The sequence below is a fragment of the Eriocheir sinensis genome, chromosome 69, assembly GCF_024679095.1.
Source record: "Eriocheir sinensis breed Jianghai 21 chromosome 69, ASM2467909v1, whole genome shotgun sequence".
Lineage (NCBI taxonomy): Eukaryota > Metazoa > Arthropoda > Malacostraca > Decapoda > Varunidae > Eriocheir > Eriocheir sinensis.
The window spans coordinates 3,202,846-3,220,345 of NC_066577.1; the positions used below are offsets into that span (position 1 = coordinate 3,202,846).

The 17,500-nt window shown below is 47.9% G+C and overlaps 1 protein-coding gene across 1 annotated transcript in view; it reads right to left on the reverse strand.

The window, feature by feature from the left end:
- Positions 1-17,500, reverse strand: part of LOC126988383 (neurofibromin-like) — a gene marked incomplete at its 3' end in the record, with an annotated part of 36,840 nt that overhangs the window by 9,823 nt on the left and 9,517 nt on the right. The window contains 8 exon segments of the mRNA XM_050846449.1: positions 490-680; positions 2,525-2,767; positions 3,466-3,594; positions 4,672-4,790; positions 6,858-6,967; positions 11,912-12,023; positions 13,754-13,910; positions 17,028-17,171. Coding sequence (XP_050702406.1) covers positions 490-680; positions 2,525-2,767; positions 3,466-3,594; positions 4,672-4,790; positions 6,858-6,967; positions 11,912-12,023; positions 13,754-13,910; positions 17,028-17,171 — 1,205 coding nt within the window.

Below are 17,500 nucleotides of genomic sequence, written 5' to 3' on the forward strand. Positions count from 1 at the left end.
AGAGGAGATCAATGAACAATAAGTGGAAAGTGGAGAAAAGTGGACATGAATTTGGGGTAACATATCCTTCTTCTCAGAGGAAAGTGGAGGATGAGAGGCGCAATCCTTGATAAAAACAGGAATAACAGAAAGATGGATGAAGATAGATGGATGCGGATAGAGTGGATGGAAAGAGGAGAGAAAGACCTACGAGTGGATAAAAGGAGATCAATGAACACTAAGTGGAAAGTGGAGAAAAGTGGACATGAATTCAGGGTAACATATCCTTCTTCTCAGAGGAGAGTGGAGGATGAGAGGCACAGTCCTTGATAAAAACAGGAATAACAGAAAGACGGATGAAGATAGACGGATGCGGATAGAGTGGATGGAAAGAGGAGAGAAAGACCTACGAGTGGATAAAAGGAGATCAATGAACACTAAGTGGAAAGTGGAGAAAAGTGGAGGTGAATCAGGGACACCATTTCCCACTCTTCCACCCTCATGACTCACCGGTATAGGGATGACACAAGGACGAAGTGATATGTGGGCGGTGAGTTGGGGTTGAGGCAGACCTTGAGCGCCTCGTTGTTGTGTGGAAGGATGCGGAACAGCGACACAAAGCAGTCAATCATGAGATCCACGTCCTGGAAGATGAACGCCTGTACGCGGATGAACGGCTTGACGATGTTGAAGAGGAGATTCTGCGGATGAGGAGAGGGAGGTTAGGTTAGGTTAGGTTAGGTTAGGTTAGATAAGGGTAAGGTTAGGTTAGGTAAGGTTACTGTACGTTAAGTAAGGTTTGGTTAGGTAAAGTTAAGTAAGGTTAGGTAAGGTCAAGTAAGGTTAGGTTAGGCTACAGTAGGTTAGGGCAGGTTAAGGGAAGAGTCCTCCGTGAATATATGAAAATAATTTTCAAAAAATACGAAATTGAGTTATATGGTCTATGGCAACACCCTATCCTTTGGCTTTCGAATGGTAATTTTTTTTCAGTCAGACATAAATTTAAATGCCAATAGCGAGGAGATTTAAATGGCTGCTGCGTGGGCGTGGCTCCCTGACTGCGGCGCATTAGCTGGCGTGCCAAAGTATGGAATAAATGTTGAAAAATCAAACATGCAGCAATCTTCAGGCTGAAGTTTGTAACCCATGTAACAGTTTTGGTACACAATTTGGCTGGGCGGTGGCTGAGTGGTTAGCGTGCGGGCTCCGCATTCACCGCGTGATGGACGACAAGGTTCGAATCTGCCGCTACCACCTGGGATTTTTCAGTCACCGCCGAGTGGCTTGAATTTGTCAAGAAAATTTTCTAAAATAAATTTCACAAATAAAAAAAAAAAAATTGATTTACAACAGTTTTCCAAAAAACATCTTGACAAATTGTTAGAATAATAATGAATTATCAGATGTGCATTTCACAAGAAAGTCTGTAAAAAAATGGCTGAGAAAAATTAATTCAAAATTTTCATAAAAAACAACGAAAAATTTTCTTAATTTTTCATATCATCTGATCAGCTTGAAATGTTCATATGATAACAACGGTTAATGTATACAACACACAAATTATTCATGACCACAGATGCAACTGTAATCCACAGCAGACTTCCTCCCTAAGTAAGGTTAGATAAGGTTAGGTAAGGTTACTGTAGGTTAAGTTATGGTAGGTTACTGTAGGTTAAGTAAGGTTAGGTTAGGTTAGGTAAGGTTACTGTAGGTTAAGTTATGGTAGGTTACTGTAGGTTAAGGAAGGTTAGGTTAGGTTAGGTAAGGTTACTGTAGGTTAAGGAAGGTTAGGTAAGGTTAGGTAAGGTTACTGTAGGTTAAGTTATGGTAGGTTACTGTAGGTTAAGGAAGGTTAGGTTAGGTTAGGTAAGGTTAGGTAAGGTTACTGTAGGTTAAGTAAGGTTAGGTTAGGTTAGGTAAGGTTAGGTAAGGTTACTGTAGGTTAAGGAAGGTTAGGTAAGGTTAGGTAAGGTTACTGTAGGTTAAGGAAGGTTAGGTAAGGTTAGGTAAGGTTACTGTAGGTTAAGTAAGGTTAGGTTAGGTTAGGTTAGGTTAGGTTAGGTTACTGTAGGTTAAGTAAGGTTAGGTTAGGTTAGGTAAGGTTACTGTAGGTTAAGTAAGGTTAGGTTAGGTTAGGTAAGGTTAGGTTACTGTAGGTTAAGTTATGGTAGGTTACTGTAGGTTAAGTTATGGTAGGTTACTGTAGGTTAGGTTAGGTTAGGTCAGGTTAGGTCAGGTTAGGTTAGGTTAGGCATCTTCTTCTCTTCCTCATTCTCTTTCTCTTCCATCTCCTCCTCCTCTTCCCCTTTCTTTAACTCCCTCCTCCTCCTCCTCCTCCTCTTCCTCTTTCTTCTTTTCTTTCTCTCTTCCTCCTCCCTTCCTCCTCCTCCTCCCCTTTCTTTAACTCCCTCCTCCTCCTCTTCCCCTTCCTCTTCCTTCTCCTCCTCCTCCCCTTTCACATATCCCTTCTTCTCTTTCTGTACCATCTCCTCCTCCTCCTCCCCCCACCCACCCACCCCACACACACACACACACACGCACGCACCTTCAGCTCACTCCGAACACTTGTGACGAGGGCAAAGACAACGTTATTGGAGTCGTTGATGTTGATGTAGGTGGCGATCTTGCACAGCTTGACGCAGGTGACGGCAGCGGCCTCGGTCAGGTGCCGGGAGATGTTGTGAGGTATGAGCGCCTTCTTGAGCTGGTCTATGAATTGCTTCTTCTTAAAGTGACGCTGTGAACACGGGGCGCCAGAATCCGCGTTGACGATCTCCTCGAGGACCTTCTGTATAGGGGGTAAGGGGGGAGTGAGAGCTGGTATATATCTAAGCATTTGTGATCAGTTTATGTATCATCAATTTTGGAGGGTTAAAATCATGCCACAAATTTGCCCCGTCGCTGCTACACGGTACAGCCACAAATTTGCCCCGTCGCTGCTACACGGTACAGCCACAAATTTGGCCCGTTGCTGCTACACGGTACAGCCACAAATTTGGCCCGTCGCTGCTACACGGTACAGCCACAAATTTGGCCCGTCGCTGCTACCAGGCTAACCCCTAAACTGTGGATTTCCTACCAGAAGGGAAGGTCTGGACTGTGGATTTCCTACCAGAAGGGAAGGTCTGGACTGTGGATTTCCTACCAAAAGGGAAGGTCTGGACTGTGGATTTCCTACCAGAAGGGAAGGTCTGGACTGTGGATTTCCTACCAAAAGGGAAGGTCTGGACTGTGGATTTCCTACCAAAAGGGAAGGTCTGGACTGTGGATTTCCTACCAAAAGGGAAGGTCTGGACTGTGGATTTCCTCCCTCCTCCTCCTCCTCCTGTGTCCCTTCCTCCCTGCCTCCCTCAACCTAACCTAACCTTCCCATCTGTCCCTCCTCCTCCTCCTGTGTCCCTTCCTCCCTGCCTCCCTCAACCTAACCTAACCTTCCCATCTGTCCCTCCTCCTCCTCCTCCTCCTCCTCCTCCTCCTGCCACTCACCGGGGACAGCACCAGCAGCATGATCTGTAGTGGCCAGACAGCCGCCCTTTTCTTGCTGTTCTCCGCAAAGCTGTCCAGGTGTTCAAACATGGCCTCGCAGCATTTGGCCAGCTCATCATTGCGTCGCTTCTGTAGGGGAGGGGGGAGAGAAAGGGGGGTTAGGGGGGGTCTGTGGGGGAGAAAGGGGGTTAGAGGGTCTGTGGGGGAGAAAGGGGTTAGGGGGTCTGTGGGGGAGAAAGGGGTTAGAGGGGTCTGTGGGGGGAGAAAGGGGGTTAGAGGGGTCTGTGGGGGTCTGTGGGGGGTCTGTGGGGAGAGAAAGGGGGGTTAGAGGGGGTCTGTGGGGGGGAGAAAGGGGGGTTAGAGGGGGTCTGTGAGGGGAGAAAGGGGGGTTAGGGGGGGGGTTGTGTGGGGGAGAAAGGGGGTCTGTGGGGGAGAAAGGGGGGTTAGGGGGGGTCTGTGGGGGGGAGAAAGGGGGGTTAAGGGGTGGGGGGGGCTAACTCTGTGTGTGTGTGTGTGTGTGTGTGTGTGTGTGTGTGTGTGTGTGTCTGTCTATATCTCTGTTAAATTTATCTTTCTCTTTCTCTTTCTCTTTCTCTTTGTCTGTCTGTTTTTCTGTCTCTCTCTCTCTCTCTCTCTCTCTCTCTCTCTCCGATACACAGATGAAGAGGGAAGAGGGAAAAGGAGGAGGAAGTAAGGGAAGGAAAGGGAATGGAATGGAAGGGAAGGAAAGGGAAGGAAAGGGAAGGGAAGGGAAGGGAATGGAATGGAAGGAAAGGAAATGAAAGGAAAGAAAAGGGAAGGGAAGGGAAGGAAAGGGAAGGGAATGGAATGGAAGGGAAGGAAAGGAAAGGAAAGGAAAGGAAAGGGGAGGGAAGGGAATGGAAGGAAAGGGAAGGGAAGGGAAAGGAAGGGATAGAAGGAAGACAAAACACACACACACACACACACACACACACACACACACACACTAGCTTCCCTACCCTCTGAATTTTTCCTACTCCTTCCCTTCCCTTCCCTTCCCTTCCTTTTCCTTTGCTTATCTCCCTTCCTTTTCACTCCTTTCCATCTCTCTCTCTCTCTCTCTCTCTCTCTCTCTCTCTCTCTCTCTCTCTCTCTCTCTCTCTTCTCTTTCCCTTCTTCCCTTCCTCTCCTCTCCTCTCTCTCTCTCTCTCTCTCTCTCTCTCTCTCTCTCTCACACACACACACCTGCAGGTCGGCAAATTCGTTGGGGTAGGTGTCCATCCAGTTCCATATGGCCTTCTCCAGGGAGGTCATGAGGGCGATCTGGGCGTTCTTCCTGAGGCTGCGGAACTTCTGGATGGTCTCTGGGGGGGGAGGGGGGGGGGGGGTTAGTCAGTGGTGGAGGAGGAAGAGGAGGAGGGATGGATGGAAGGAAAGGGTATGTTTGGAAAGGGGATGCAAGGGAAGGGACACAGGAGGAGGAGGAGGAGGAGGAGGGAAAGGAGGGATGGATGGAAGGAAAGGGTATGTTTGGAAAGGGGATGCAAGGGAAGGGACACAGGAGGAGGAGGAGGAGGAGGAGGAACACACAAAGGAAGAACAAACAACAGCAGCCCTACTGGTCCTTACGAGGCTGTTTGTGACAAGCTGCACTAACTATCTAATCAAAGGTGGAAGATGAAGGACAGCAAAGGCGAAGGCTCCTCCCCACCCCCCCATCCCTCCAGCCAAAGCTGGCAGGAAAGGAAAAAGAACCATGCAGCATGGAAAAACTGCATGGAAATTATGTAGGAAAGAGGAAAGAACTACCATTACTGCTACCACTAACCGGGCGATAAAAGCGGACCAGGACACCAGTATTCGAAAGAACTTAACATTATTACGACAATGAGTAATATCTTAGTTGCTGGTTGGATTCAAAACACTTGTCTAATCTATTCTTGAAGGCCGTAACTGTTGTACTATCAACGACATCACAGGGTAGAGAGTTCCAAACATTAACAACTCGATTGAAGAAGAAGTGTTTAGCTTCACACGAGAATCTTTTACCACTTATCTTCAAATTGTGATTTCTTCTTGTTCTATTTGATCGATCAATTGTAAAGTAATCTTCCGCATTAATATCACTGAATCCTTTGAACATTTTAAACACTTCTATTAGATCGGAGGAGGAGGAGAAAAAGGAGGAAGAGGAGATGGAAAGAAACTGAGGAGGAGGAGGAAGAGAAGAGAGAAGGAAGAAGAAGAGAGACAAGGTGAAGGAGGAGGAGGAGGAGGAGGAGGAGGAGGAGGAGAAAAAGGAGGAAGAGGAGATGGAAAGAAACTGAGGAGGAGGAGGAAGAGAAGAGAGAAGGAAGAAGAAGAGAGACAAGGTGAAGGAGGAAGAGGGAGAGGAGGAGGAGGAGGAGGAGGAGGAGGAAGGGAAGAAAGGAGGAGGAGGATTAGGAGAAAGTATCAAAATCACTTCCTCCTTCCTCCTCCTCCTCCTCCTCCCTCTCTTCTCCTCCCTTCCCTTCCTCCTTCCCTCCCTTCCCCTTACCTAACTTAACCTAACCCCCTCCATTCCCTTCCCTTCCCTTTCCTTTCCCTTCCTCCTCCCCTCCCTTCCCCTTACCTAACTTAACCTAACCCCCTACCTTCCCTTCCCTTCCCTTCCCTTTCCTTTCCCTTCCTCCTCCCCTCCTTCCCCTTACCTAATCTTAACCTAACCCCTACCTTCCTTCCCTTCCCGTCCCTTTCCTTTCCCTTCCTCCTCCCCTCCCTTCCCCTTACCTAACTAAACCTAACCCCCTCCATTCCCTTCCCTTTCCTTTCCCATCTTTCCCTTAACCTAACTTAACCCCTTCCTTTCCCTTCCTCTCCCTAACCTAACTAGTCCCCTCCCTTCCCTTCCCTTCCCTTCCCTCCCTTTCTCCTTCCCTTCCCTTAACCCCTTCCTTCCCTTTCCTTTCCCATCTTTCCCCTAACCTAACTTAACCCCTTCCTTTCCCTTCCCTTTCCTTTCCCTCCCTTCCCCTAACCTAACATATCCCCTTCCCTTCCCTTTCCATTCCCTTCCTTTCCCTTTCCCTCCCTTTCTCCTTCCCTTCCCCTAACCTAACTTATTCCCTTCCCTTCCCTTCTTTTCCTTCCCCTAACTTAACCCCTTCCCTTCCCTTCCTTTCCCTCCCCTAACTTAACCCCTTCCCTTCCCTTCCCTTCCTTTCCCTCCCCTAACTTAACCCCTTCCCTTCCCTTCCTTTCCCTCCCCTTCCTTCCCCTAACCTAACTTATCTCCTTCCCTTCCCTTCCTTCCTTCCCTCCTCCTCTCTCTCCTTCCCTTCCTCCCCCTAACCTAACTTAACCTGTCCTCACATCTCCCTTCCCTTCCCTCTCTTAACAACAACAACAACAACAACAACAACAACACAAGACCCATCGCCGTGACCCACCATTGAGAAGTCGGATGAGTCGGTTGACATCGACGTTGATGTGCTGGATGAGCTCAATGTCCGTCACATCCGGGTTCTCATCCGTGTTGGTGGCGCTCAACTCCTGCAGCCTGTAAGGGGGAGGGGGGGGGGGATACTGGTTAGCGGCCCGGGTAAACACACACACACACACACACACACACACACACACACACACACACACACACACACACACTGAAGGAGAGAAGGAGCTAAGGGGCTAAGTTAGGTTAGGGGAAAGATGGGAAAGCAAGGAGGAAGGGGAAGGGAAGGGAAGGAAGGAGGGAGGGAAGGGAAGGGAATGGAGGGGACTAGTTGGATTAGGGAGAGGAAGGGAAGGAAGGGGTTAAGTTAGGGAAGGGAAGGAGAAAGGAGGAAGGGAAGGAAGGGAATGGAGGGACTAGTTAGGGTTAGGGAGAGGAAGGAAAGGAAGGGGGTTAGGGGAAGGGAAGGAGAAAGGGAGGAAGGGAAGGGAAGGGAATGGAGGGGACTAGTTAGGTTAGGGAGAGGAAGGGAAAGGAAGGGGTTAAGTTAGGGGAAGGGAAGGAGAAAGGGAGGGAAGGGAAGGGAAGGGAATGGAGGGGACTAGTTAGGTTAGGGAGAGGAAGGGAAAGGAAGGGGTTAAGTTAGGGGAAGGGAAGGAGAAAGGGAGGGAAGGGAAGGGAAGGGAATGGAGGGGACTAGTTAGGTTAGGGAGAGGAAGGGAAAGGAAGGGGTTAAGTTAGGGGAAGGGAAGGAGAAAGGGAGGGAAGGGAAGGGAAGGGAATGGAGGGGACTAGTTAGGTTAGGGAGAGGAAGGGAAAGGAAGGGGTTAAGTTAGGTTAGGGGAAAGATGGGAAAGGAAAGGGAAGGGAAGGGGTTAAGTTAGGGGAAGGGAAGGAGAAAGGGAGGGAAGGGAAGGGAAGGGAATGGAGGGGACTAGTTAGGTTAGGGAGAGGAAGGGAAAGGAAGGGGTTAAGTTAGGTTAAAGGGAAAGATGGAAGGAAAGGAAGGGAAGGGGTTAAGTTAGGGGAAGGAAGGAGAAAGGGAGGAAGGAAGGGAAGGGAATGGAGGGGACTAGTTAGGTTAGGGAGAGGAAGGGAAAGGAAGGGGTTAAGTTAGGGGAAGGGAAGGAGAAAGGGAGGGAAGGGAAGGGAAGGGAATGGAGGGGACTAGTTAGGTTAGGGAGAGGAAGGGAAAGGAAGGGGTTAAGTTAGGTTAGGGGAAAGATGGGAAAGGAAAGGGAAGGGAAGGTTAAGTTAGGGAAGGAAGGAGAAAGGAGGAAGGAAGGGAAGGAATGGAGGGACTAGTTAGGTTAGGAGAGGAAGGAAGGGAAGGAATGGAGGGAGTAGTTAGGTTAGGGAGAGGAAGGGAAAGGAAGGGGTTAAGTTAGGGGAAGGGAAGGAGAAAGGGAGGGAAGGGAAGGGAAGGGAAGGGAATGGAGGGGACTAGTTAGGTTAGGGAGAGGAAGGGAAAGGAAGGGGTTAAGTTAGGGGAAGGGAAGGAGAAAGGGAGGGAAGGGAAGGGAAGGGAATGGAGGGGACTAGTTGGGTTAGGGAGAGGAAGGGAAGGGAAGGGAATGGAGGGGACTAGTTAGGTTAGGGAGAGGAAGGGAAAGGAAGGGGTTAAGTTAGGGGAAGGGAAGGAGAAAGGGAGGGAAGGGAAGGGAAGGGAAGGGAGGGGACTAGTTAGGTTAGGGAGAGGAAGGGAAGGGAAGGGATTAATAAGCAAACATCCGAGTCTCATGTCCGTCACTTTCAGGGTTTGTTCCTTCTCTCCTCCAAATGTTGTAGTTGATCTTTCCGTCCAGCAAACTTCCACTTCCTGTACAAGTTTTGCTTCAACTATACACACAATATCTGGATCACTTTCCCTTAAGTAATCAGTTCGTTCAATATTCTTTGACACAAGACCATCTGTGTTAGTGACGCCATCCTTGAACCTTTCCTCCCTTCTCCCTTTCTTTCCCCTCCTCCTGTCAACACCCTTACTCCCTCTCTTGTCCACCACTTCATCAGTTTTTCGTTCTTCATTCTCATAGCTGGGCGTTATCGCAGGTAACAAAATTGGATTATCGGCCATCCGATACTTATTTAAATATATGTATATCGGTATCTTCGCTGCCTTTGTAACCAAACTCAAAATAATCGCTACTTTTTTCCGCCTCTCAGAAAACAAGCGTTGTCTCCTCCCTACACGTGGCCGGGCGCCCGGTGTTGTATGAAAGAACTTTGGGGTATAAAATATCTTCGGTGAAGAGATTTCATACTTAGATCATCAACATTAAAACACTAGGTTATTTTTTATGTTCGACTCAAAAATCAATATATCAAAGAGAAAAATCATTTAACTTTGCCCCAAAAATGATTATTCACTGCCTCAAATTTGATATTCCATATTCGTTTGTGAGCATGACATGGTACTGAAGGCACCCGGTGTTGTGTTGTTTGGTGTCCCATCGTCAAAAGTTGGCGCTTTTGTTTACAAACACTCGTCTCTCGTGAACTGCACATGTTCAGACCAGTAAGCGTAGCACTGTACATACAAAGCTTTTTAACACATTAAGAGTTGCTGGAAGGCTGAATCAGACATACAGTACCATCATCCTCGCTGTTTCTAGAATGACACTCTGTACATATAAATACAACTCGTACAGAGTGTCAGTCTAGAAACAGCGGGGATGGTGGTAGTGGTACTGTATGTCTGATTCAGCCTTCCAGCAACTCTTAATTACGGTTAAAAAGCTTTGTGAGACTGTACAGGTCTAGGCTTGCTGGTCTGAGCATGCACCGTTCACGAGAGACCAGTGTTTGTAAACAAAACCGCCAGCTTTTGACGGCGGGGACGCCAAACAACACAACACCGGTTCAGGCGTTTCTAGTATTACCGTCCATAGGTAGTGATATGGGGGAGTACCGTACAAGGGGTGGACCTTATACGTGCCGTTAAAAAGACAGAACTTACAGCAGCGTAGTATTAGCAACACTGTGAATGGACATGATGATGATGAACAAGATGGCTGCTTTTGTTTATCACGGCACGCCACTTGTGCATAGAAGGCAAGATTTTAGCTTTTTGCAACACTCGATGTAACTTCAGGCATTCATATCATAGTGTTCTGTCATGCTGAATGGGGCGTGGTCCTGTTGGCAAGATACTGAATATGAATATTAGGCACATTTACGTGATATTTGACGATATACTTAACGTTTATCCAGCGTGGTTGCTGTGATGCTGCTTGGAGGGTAACACGTGTGCGAGGGGCCTCACCGTACAACGTGGTGATCAGGGGGTTTAGTGTACGCAAGTTTCTTACATATTTTATCTTTACATAGAAACAAGTTGCACTTTTTGGATGGTAAAACAATACACGATGCATGTTTGCTTTACCCCACACAGCAATATCTCATGGGGGTTTAGTGTACGCAAATTTCTTACGTATTTTATCTTTACGTAGAAACAAGATGGACTATTTGTGTGGTAAAACAATACAAGATGCGTGTTTGCTTTACCCCACACAGCAATATCTCATGGGGGTTTAGTGTACGCAAGTTTCTAACATATTTTATCTTTACATAGAAACAAGATGGACTGTTTGGATGGTAAAACAATACACGATGCATGTTTGCTTTACCCCACACAGCAATATCTCATGGGGGTTTAGTGTACGCAAGTTTCTTACATATTTTATCTTTACATAGAAACAAGATGGACTGTTTGGATGATAAAACAATACAAGATGCGTGTTTGCTTTACCCCACACAGCAATATCTCATGGGGTTTTAGTGTATGCAAATTTCTTACATATTTTACCTTTATGTAGAAACAAAATGCACTTTTTGGGTGATAAAACAATACAAGATGCGTGTTTGCTTTACCCCACACAGCAATATCTCATGGGGTTTTAGTGTATGCAAGTTTCTTACATATTTTACCTTTATGTAGAAACAAAATGCACTTTTTGGGTGATAAAACAATACAAGATGCGTGTTTGCTTTACCCCACACAGCAATATCTCATGGGGGTTTAGTGTACGCAAAATTCTTACGTATTTTATCTTTACGTAGAAACAAGTTGCACTTTTTGGATGGTAAAACAATACAAGATGCGTGTTTGCTTTACCCCACACGGCAATATCTCATGTATAGTAAGTCTGACTGGTGAGGCAGGGCTGAAAACACAAGATAAGCCAAGATAAGCCACTCATGCCTCAAAACATATTATTTTACTGTTGTTTTTCTCATTAATGGAACACTTTATATAACGCGTTCATTTAAGACATTAATATCTTATTCATTATAATTTGAAATGAATTTTGGGGGGTGAAAATAGCATGTATGAATCACCCCTATAGCACATACGAATCATCCCTGCTATGGGGGATTCGTACAAAATGAAAGGTTTTGTTGAAAGGCCCAAAAAAGGTACTTAGCTGCCTCGTGCAAACCTGAGGTGTAACTTAACCCCTTCCCTTCCCTTTCCTTTCCCATCTTTCCCCTAACCTAACTTAACCCCTTCCTTTCCCTTCCTCTCCCTAACCCAACTAGTCCCCTCCATTCCCTTCCCTTCCCTTCCTCTCCCTAACCCAACTAGTCCCCTCCAATCCCTTCCCTTCCCTTCCCTCCCTTTCTCCTTCCCTTCCCCTAACTTAACCCCTTCCCTTCCCTTTCCTTTCCCATCTTTCCCCTAACCTAACTTAACCCCTTCCTTTCCCTTCCTCTCCCTAACCTAACTAGTCCCCTCCATTCCCTTCCCTTCCCTCCCTTTCTCCTTCCCTTCCCCTAACTTAACCCCTTCCCTTCCCTTTCCTTTCCCATCTGAGGGGTGTTTCTGGCCCACAGTCTTATCTCCAAGATTTAAACTGGATTTTTCAATAGTATTTTTCCACTACTAGTACAGTATACCCCTACATGTCAATACAATATATAAAAAAAAAAAAATAAAGCTATCTCTGACATGTTGCACCAGGTCTACTCTCCTGACAACCACCCACCCAGAGCCACACTAAATTCAAGTTGCCCCCCCCACCCCCCTGCCCCCCTGGCCGCCCCACCCACCTGACGGAGATGCGGTTGAAGACGACGGAGAAGTTGTTGAGGCTGAGGGCGAAGAGCACCTTGGAGGCCAGTGTCTTGAGCTGCACCACCATGTTGTTGTCCGAAGGCAGATCTGGAACACACACCAACGCATGAACACACTCACGAACACACTCACTCGTTACGGTACTCTTGGTGGTAATGTTATGGCAGGTTAGGCTAGGCAAGGTTAGGTTAGGTTAGGCTACACTGTGTCTATGTGGTAGTTATGTTATGTTAGGTTAGGTTACATTATGCATTGGTGGTAGTTATGTTAAGTTAGGTTAGGTTAGGTTATGGTACTTTTGGTGGTATGTTATGGTAGGTTAGGCTAGGCAAGGTTAGGTTAGGTTAGGCTACATTGTGTCTAGGTGGTAGTGATGTTATGTTAGGTTATGTTACGGTATGTATTGGTGGTAGTTATGTTATGTTAGGTTCGGTTAGGTTATGGTACTTTTGGTGGTATGTTATGGTAGGTTAGGCTAGGCAAGGTTACGGTTTAGAAAGTTTTAGGTTAGGTTGGGTTAGGTTATGGTACTCTTGGTGGTATGTTATGCTATGTTAGGCTAGGCAAGGTTAGGTTAGGTTAGGTTATGGTTTAGAAAGTTTTAGTGGGCGCAACATCTGTGGTCATATGCCGGAGAGAGACAGGAGGGGGAAGGAATTATAGGAAAGGGAACAGACCCCAGGAGACGGGACACAACCCTCAATTAATACCTGGTACCCATTCACTGCTGGGTGGACAGGGGTGCAGGGTATCGGAAAAGCCGCCCAAATTTTTCCACTTCGCCCAGGAATCGAACCAGGGCTCTCTCGGTTGTGAGCTGAGTGTGCTAACCACTGCACCACGAAGGCCCCGTTAGGTTATGGTACTCTTGGTGGTAAGGTTATGTTATGTTAGGTTAGGTTAGGTCTGGAACAGGGTTTAATCTAACTTGTTCCCATGGAAATGAGTTATTTGAGGAGTGCTTGTGGTGTGAGTAGAATGGATGGAATGAGTAATGAAAGTGTGTACGAGCGTTTTGGAATGTGCCACAGGGGTGAAGGGAAGAAGTGTGGAGTGGTGGAAGAAGTGAAGCGACAGACTTTAAAGTGGTTTGGCCACATGGAGCGAGTGGAGGAGAGTAAGATGACCAGAAGGGTGTATGTGAGTGAGATAGAGGGAGGGAATGCTAGAGGACGACCTCCATTGAAATGGAGGGATAGGGTGCAGGAGTGCGTTAGGGAGAGGGGGAAAGATCCTTGGGAAGCTTTGAGCAGGCAAGGAGGGAGTGTCTGGATAGAGAAAGATGGAAGCTGTTCTGCCGTGGCCATCCCCTGGTGGGAGCTCCTAGGACCAGGCATCGATGAAATGATGATGATGATGATGATGTTACGTTAGGTTAGGTTAGGTTAGGTTAGGTTTTTGGGTACCTCTAAACATCTCACATGTACACACACACACACACACACACACACACACACACACACACACACCTCCTCCTTTTCCCTTTTCTCCTCCTCCTCTTTCTCTCTTCCCTCCTCCTCTTTCTCTCTCCCCTCCTCCTCTTTCTCTCTCCCCTCCTCCTCTTTCTCTCTTCCCTCCTCCTCTTTCTCTCTTCCCTTTCCTTTCCTCTTCCTTTCTTTTCAATTTTTTCACATTATCTGTCTATTTCTCTCTCTCTCTCTCTCTCTCTCTCTCTCTCTCTCTCTCTCTCTCTCTCTCTCTCACCACACACAAACACACACACACAAAGAAACTGGTGCTTCTAGAATTACGTGTTGCCGACCTCTGCCCTAACTTGACCCCATACCTCCCCTCCCCTCCCTTCCCCCCGCCCTCACCTATGAACTGGCATGTCTCGCGCAGCAGCAGCTTGACGTTCATGGCCTCGTCGCGCGTGGTGTCCTTGGGCTGTGACGAGAGGCATTTCTCTAGGGTGTCCAGCACAATCAGTAGACTCTCGTAGTAGTTCTTCTCAAAGTCTGGGCCATGCGGGCGCTGCGGAGGGAGGGAAGGGTTAGCACAGTGATGGCAACAGTGAAGGGAAGGAAGGAAGGAGGGAGGGAGAGGGAAGGAAGGGAAAGGGAGAAGGGAAGGAAGGGAAAGGGGGAAGGGAAGGAAGGGTAAGGGGGAAGGGAAGGAAGGGATGGGAAAGGTTAGGAGAGGTTAGGTTAAGTTAGGTTAGAGGAAGGGAGGATAGGCAGATGTAGGAGAGAGAGGAAGGGAAGGGAAGGGAAGGGTAAGGGAAGGGAAAGGTTAGGTTAAGTTAGGTTAGAGGAAGGGAGGATAGGCAGGGGTAGGAGAGGGAGGGGAGGGAAGGGAAGGGGAGGGGAGGAAAGGGAAGGGAAGGAAAGGGAAGGAGAGGGAAGGGAAGGGAAGGGAAGGGGAGGGGAGGGAAGGAGAGGGAAGGGTAGGGGAGGAGAGGGGAGGGAAGGGAGGGAAGGAGAGAGGGAGGGAAGGGGAGGGAAGGGAAGGAAAGGGGAAGGGACAGGTCAGGAGAGGTTAGGTTAAGTTAGGTTAGAGGAAAAGTAGAAAGCTTCGTTTAGTGGGCGCAACATCTGTGGTCATATGCCGGAGAGAGACAGAAGGGGAAGGAATTATAGGAGAAGGGAACAGACCCCAGGAGACGGGACACAACCCCCGATTAATACCTGGTACCCATTCACTGCTGGGTGGACAGGGGCGTAGGGTATTGGAAAAGCCGCCCAAATTTTTCAACTCAGCCCGGGAATCGAACCCAGGCTCTCTCGGTTGTGAGCCGAGTGTGCTAACCACTGCACCACGAAGCCCCTGGTAGGTTAGAGGAAGAGAGTGGAAGGGAGGATAGGCAGGGGTAGGAGAGGGAGGGAAGGGAAGGGATAAAGGAAAGAGAGTGATATCGATGGGAAGAACTGAGGAACTGAAGGGATTATTGGGGGCTGAGAGATTAAGAAGATACAAAAAGAGAAATGAAGAGAAAGTTAACATATATAAAACATTGCTAAACATTCTGCCACATAAATTCACATATTAGGCAAGGCTGGTGGCAGTGTGACCCTTCCTCTGTACCATGAACCTAAGAAACACACATTTGGCAAGGCTTTCATAGGAGTTTTGGGCATTTCCAGGGGTAGTTTTATGACCCTGGTGGTAGTGTGACCCTTCCTCTGTACCATGAACCTAAGAAACACACATTTGGCAAGGCTTTCATAGGAGTTTTGGGCATTTCCAGGGGTAGTTTTATGACCCTGGTGGTAGTGTGACCCTTCCTCTGTACCATGAACCTAAGAAACACACATTTGGCAAGGCTTTCATAGTAGTTTTGGGCATTTCCAGGGGTAGTTTTATGGGTCTAGTGGTAGTTTGACCCTTCCTCTGTACCGTGAACCTAAGAAACACACATTAGGCAAGGCTGGTGGTAGTGTGACCCTTCCTCTGTACCATGAACCTAAGAAACACACATTTGGTTAGGCTTTCATAGTAGTTTTGGGCATTTCCAGGGGTAGTTTTATGACCCTGGTGGTAGTGTGACCCTTCCTCTGTACCATGAACCTAAGAAACACACATTTGGCAAGGCTTTCATAGGAGTTTTGGGCATTTCCAGGGGTAGTTTTATGGGCCTAGTGGTAGCTTGACCCTTCCTCTGTACTGTGAACCTAAGAAACACACATTTGGCAAGGCTTTCAAAGGAGTTTTGGGCATTTCCTACTCCTACGAAAGCCTTGCCAAATGTGTGTTTCTTAGGTTCATGGTACAGAAGAAGGGCCACACTACCATCAGTGTCATAAAACTACCCCTGGAAATGCCCCAAACTTCTATAAAAGCCTTGCCAAATAGGTGTTTCCTAGGTTCATGGTACAGAGGAAGGGTCAAACTACCACCAGGGAAATAAAACTACCCCTGGAAATGCCCAAAACTCCTATGAAAGCCTAACCAAATGTGTGTTTCTTAGGTTCACGGTACAGAGGAAGGGTCAACCTACCACCAGGGCCATAAAACTACCCCTGGAAATGCCCAAAACTCCTATGAAAGCCTAACCAAATGTGTGTTTCTTAGGTTCATGGTACAGAGGAAGGGTCACACTACCACCAGGGCCATAAAACTACCCCAGGAAATGCCCAAAACTCCTATGAAAGCCTAACCAAATGTGTGTTTCTTAGGTTCATGGTACAGAGGAAGGGTCACACTACCACCAGGGTCATAAAACTACCACTGGAAATGCCCCAAACTCCTACAAAAGCCTTACCAAATATGCATTTCTTAAGTTCACGGTACAGAGGAAGGGTCAAACTACCACCAGGCCCATAAAACTACCCCTGGAAATGCCCAAAACTCTTATGAAAACCTTGTCAAATAGGTGTTTCTTAGGTTCACGGTACAGAGGAAGGGTCACACCACCACCAGGCCCATAAAACTACCCCTGGAAATGCCCAAAACTCCTATGAAAGCCTTGCCAATTGTGTGAACTTGGGGATACCTACCCAATACTACCAGGTGTTTCATGTACAAAAACAACACACTGATAACTCTTGGGAAATTATACAGCCTGAAGAATGTTATATGAGGCAGGATGGAGCTTTGATCAGAGAATTATGCCATGAAGGACAGCAGGCAGGGAGAGAAAGGGATGGGACGCCTAACCTAAACCCATGTCACTCCCTTCCTTCCTCTCTCTTTCCCTCCCTCCCTTCCTCTCCCTCCCTGTGCTTTCCTTCCCCTAACCTAACCTAACCCATGTCACTCCCTTCCTTCCTCTCTCTTTCCCTCCCTCCCTTCCTCTCTCTTTCCCTCCCTTCCTTCCTCTCTCTTTCCCTCCCTTCCTTCCTCTCCCTCCCTGTGCTTTCCTTCCCCTAACCTAACCTAACCTAACCCATGCCACTCCCTCCCTTCCTCCCTTCCTGTCCTTTCCTTCCCCTAACCTAACCTAACCTTCCCTTACATCTCTCTCTCTCCTTCCCTTCCCTTCCCTTAACCTAACCTCTCCTAACCTGTCCCTTCCCTTCCCTTCCCTTAACCTAACCTCTCCTAACCTGTCCCTTCCCTTCCCTTAACCTAACCTCTCCTAACCTAACCCTTCCCTTCCCTTCCCTTCCCTTAACCTAACACCCCCCCCCCCAGTGACCCCTCATGACCCACCATCTCGTTGACCTTCTGCAGGATCTTGTGCAGGCCGGCGATGACCAGGGAGAACTTGTATCGGCTAATGCGCACAAGACACTCTTTGTTCTGCTCAACGTTGAACTTGGTGTGCTGCGTCTGGGGGCCTGTGCGGCAGGGGAGCTGGGGGGAGAGGGGGGTGGTGTTAGTGTGGCCTGGCCTGGGGGGGAAGGGGGGGGTATGGGGGGAAGTTAGGTTAGGGGAAGGGAAGGAGAGAGATGTAAGGGAAGGGAAAGGTTAGGAGAGGTTAAGTTAAAGGAAGGGAAGGGACAGGTTAGGTTAAGGGAATGGACAGGTTAGGAGAGGTTAGGTTAAGGGAAGGGACAGGTTAGGTTAGGGGAAGGGAAGGGACAGGTTAGGAGAGGTTAGGTTAAGGGAAGGGACAGGTTAGGTTAGGGGAAGGGAAGGGACAGGTTAGGAGAGGTTAGGTTAAGGGAAGGGACAGGTTAGGT